At 40.7% G+C, this 3,056-nt stretch overlaps 2 protein-coding genes across 4 annotated transcripts in view; both read right to left on the bottom strand.

Moving 5' to 3' along the window:
* LOC100941553 (spliceosome RNA helicase DDX39B) overlaps nt 1-749 on the bottom strand; it is a 3,201-nt gene extending 2,452 nt beyond the window's left edge. Inside the window, exon 1 of one of the 3 annotated variants that reach the window (XM_012803749.2) lies at nt 3-749. In XM_012803749.2, the coding sequence (XP_012659203.1) occupies nt 3-530 (528 nt within the window). In that variant the 5' untranslated portion in view covers nt 531-749. The remainder of the gene's footprint in view (nt 1-2) is intronic. The other 2 variants (XM_003787517.2, XM_012803750.2) reach the window with 2 other exon arrangements.
* BIRC6 (baculoviral IAP repeat containing 6) overlaps nt 1-3,056 on the bottom strand; it is a 271,529-nt gene that overhangs the window by 69,118 nt on the left and 199,355 nt on the right. The window contains exon 64 of the mRNA XM_023511826.1: nt 1,977-2,145. Coding sequence (XP_023367594.1) covers nt 1,977-2,145 — 169 coding nt within the window. The remainder of the gene's footprint in view (nt 1-1,976; nt 2,146-3,056) is intronic.

Below are 3,056 nucleotides of genomic sequence, written 5' to 3'. Positions count from 1 at the left end.
AGGATGCGGCCAGGAGTCCCCACGACAATATGCGGGCAGTTCTTCTTCAGTACCTCTTCGTCCTTCTTGATAGAGAGACCACCAAAAAATACTGCGACCTTGACATTGGGCATGTATTTAGAGAAGCGCTCATATTCTTTGCTTATCTGAAAAGCCAGCTCCTGAGTGTGACACATCACCAGCACAGACACCTGCCCAGTAACTGGTTCCAGCTGTTGCAGCGTGGCCAGCACAAACACCGCTGTCTTCCCCATGCCTGACTTAGCCTGGCACAGGACATCCATTCCCAGAATGGACTGAGGGATGCACTCATGCTGGACTTCTGATGGATGCTCAAAGCCACAGTCCACAATGGCCCGAAGCAACTCTGGCTTGAGCAGGAAATCGCGAAAGCCAGAGCTGTGGATGGAGACATAGGAGCCCTTGACATCCTTCTTGGCAGGGGCCTCAGCCCCATCTCCCCCAGCAGCTGTCTCCACCTCATCCTCTTCATAGTCCAAGAGCTCATTGTCTACATCATTCTCTGCCATAACTGGGCCAGCAAGGGGAGAAGGGGAGGGGGCTCTGGACAGGTTCTCCCAGTATAGGTAAAAACAAGGGAGAAGGAGTGGGAGGCTTTGAGGGACAGCAAAAGAAAATATACTAGATTCTGACAGAAGAGCTAAGTAGGGCGAGAGCGTATGGCGGCAGCAACGACGACGAAAGAGGGACACTTCCGGTTCCTGGCTTCCCTCTACCCTAGCCTCCCGCCTTCTCCAATTTCATACAGTTTCAAATGCCTTTTTTTTTGGTTAGGCAGGCCCAGGCTGGGTTTGAACCCACTCCACATCCCCACTGCATGGGGCCAGTGCTCTAACCATTGAGCATAGGCAACCAGCTGAGTTTCAAATACCTTGGTCAAAAAAATATATTCTGCATTTGACATACACTTTGCAAAAAAAGACCAATATGATTCACCTAATGGGTCAATCCAAATATAAATCGAACAAATTTATAATCCCCACTACTTTTAGAGTTTGAGATTGACAGGGAAATGGTGTGTCTTTGAAGCACCATAATCTCCATGATAGTGGGAAGGGGGGGGGGGCGCCAGCAATTCCTTTTCAAATATGAAGACTTTTTCTAACCACTGAACAACTCAGCTGCTACCAAATACCAGACTACTTTAAGATTTATTCTGACTCATTTCTTTACTGATTCTTCCTTACTAAATTAATGAAATGCGTAAGTAATTATTTTCATGAGTAAGAATATAAAAAAGGGCAAAGATAAGGATAAAAGTAGAACAGCCAGGTAAAAGAATTAACAGTAAATATAAAGGTCCTGGCAAAAAGAAGTAGATGATAACTGCTTGTTTTTCTTGGCAATGTCTATATATTTCTAGGGCTCTCAGGAAAACGTGTAACCTTAAATTCTTATTTAGGAAAAAAAACAACACATTTTCTGAATGATAATTTCAGATTAACAAACATCTGAACAAACCAAGGAAACAGTAAGCTAGTTTCAGTATTAAGCTGCATATTGGCAAAGTAATTATCTATAGTACTTGTATTAATATCATGAAATTTTTTAAAATTAATCCTCTTATCAAGTATCTATGTACCTGAGTATCTTTATTTAAAAATGGTAACTATTTAAACTTTATAGCATGATAAAAACATTAAAAACATATAGAAGTTCAACCATATTCAGATGAGAATCTCGTCATGATGCTGTTAACTTCTGTCCTATCATTTTTAGTTGCAGGACATTAATAAAAAAAGAAATGAACAGTCACACAACATAAAGGGATGAGAAAAACTTTCATTCCGTGTTACAGGACAAGCAATGCTATTATTGTATCAAGGGCACCAACAAACAACTAAATATTTCCAGAACAATTTTAAAGAAATAAATCCATCAACCTTATTAATGTGACAAAACAAATTGACAAAAATATTCATCCACAAAGGTGTTTTGAAGGAACACCCATTTACCTGAATCGTTTCGCAGATAAGAGGACATGGCTGGGATGAGGCAGGACTGACTGAGCAGCTCTAGCAGCACAGAGGGGAGGGCATTGCTGTTCTGTCCTCTGCTCTCAGGGGACGAATGAGTTTCTCCATTCACCACACCACTCACAGGATTTATGTAACTGGCAAGAACCTGAAGAGAAAAATTGTTGAAATTGAAGTAGATGTTAGCTTAACACACTTATATTTTGTGTTAGAATTCAATCTGAAAAGGAAATTACATATTTCCTATGTAATTAGTATCTCACACTGTGTTTCAAATATAAGACTTTGTTTAAATTTTCAAAAGAGAAGGCCCCGCTTGGCCTCAGAGTGCTGCTCACAGGGATGTACAGTATGTAGACTAGACAGACAGAAGCAATCCACCTAAAACATGAACTTAAAAACTCAGTAGCAACTCTAATAGTATGTACAATAGGATTTTACTGAATAAATTCAGTTCATCCTTCAAGGGTAATGAAACCTTAGAATTTTTTTCTCTTTCTGAGACAGGGTTTTGTGCTGTCACCCAGGGTAAAATGCAATGGAGCAATCAGCTCACTGCAACCTCGAACTCCTGGGCTCACGTGATTCTCTTGCCTCAGTCTATCAAGTAGTTGGGACTACAGGGCACACACCACCACTCTTGGCTAATATTTTAAATTTTGTACAGACAAGGTCTCACTATGTTGTTCTGGCTGGTCTCGAACTCCTGACCTCAAGCAATGTCCCTAGCCTCAGCCTCCCAAACTGCTGGGATTACAGGCAGCCACCGCATCCACCCACTCTTAGAACTTACATTAGAATAAGCATTACCGTCCTAGAATTCCAGAAGATAATGCTCAAAGACTTGACCAACTTTACTGAGTTGATGCAGGAACTAAGTCTAGTCTTTCTGTTAAGCATCTCTTTTCATTTCTGTGGTATACAGACATTTTAATACTAGTTCCATGAGGAACAAAAATGTAAATAAATACTTTTTTAATAAGACAGCCCAGGTACAACAAGTTAAGATGAGGTCACTGGAAGAAGGTATACATGTATATGTATTGGATACTTTTCTTT

Source organism: Otolemur garnettii, unplaced genomic scaffold (assembly GCF_000181295.1).
Source record: "Otolemur garnettii isolate 467f Iridium unplaced genomic scaffold, OtoGar3 scaffold00022, whole genome shotgun sequence".
Classification (NCBI taxonomy): Eukaryota; Metazoa; Chordata; class Mammalia; order Primates; family Galagidae; genus Otolemur; species Otolemur garnettii.
This window is presented reverse-complemented; position numbering and strand designations above follow the sequence as displayed.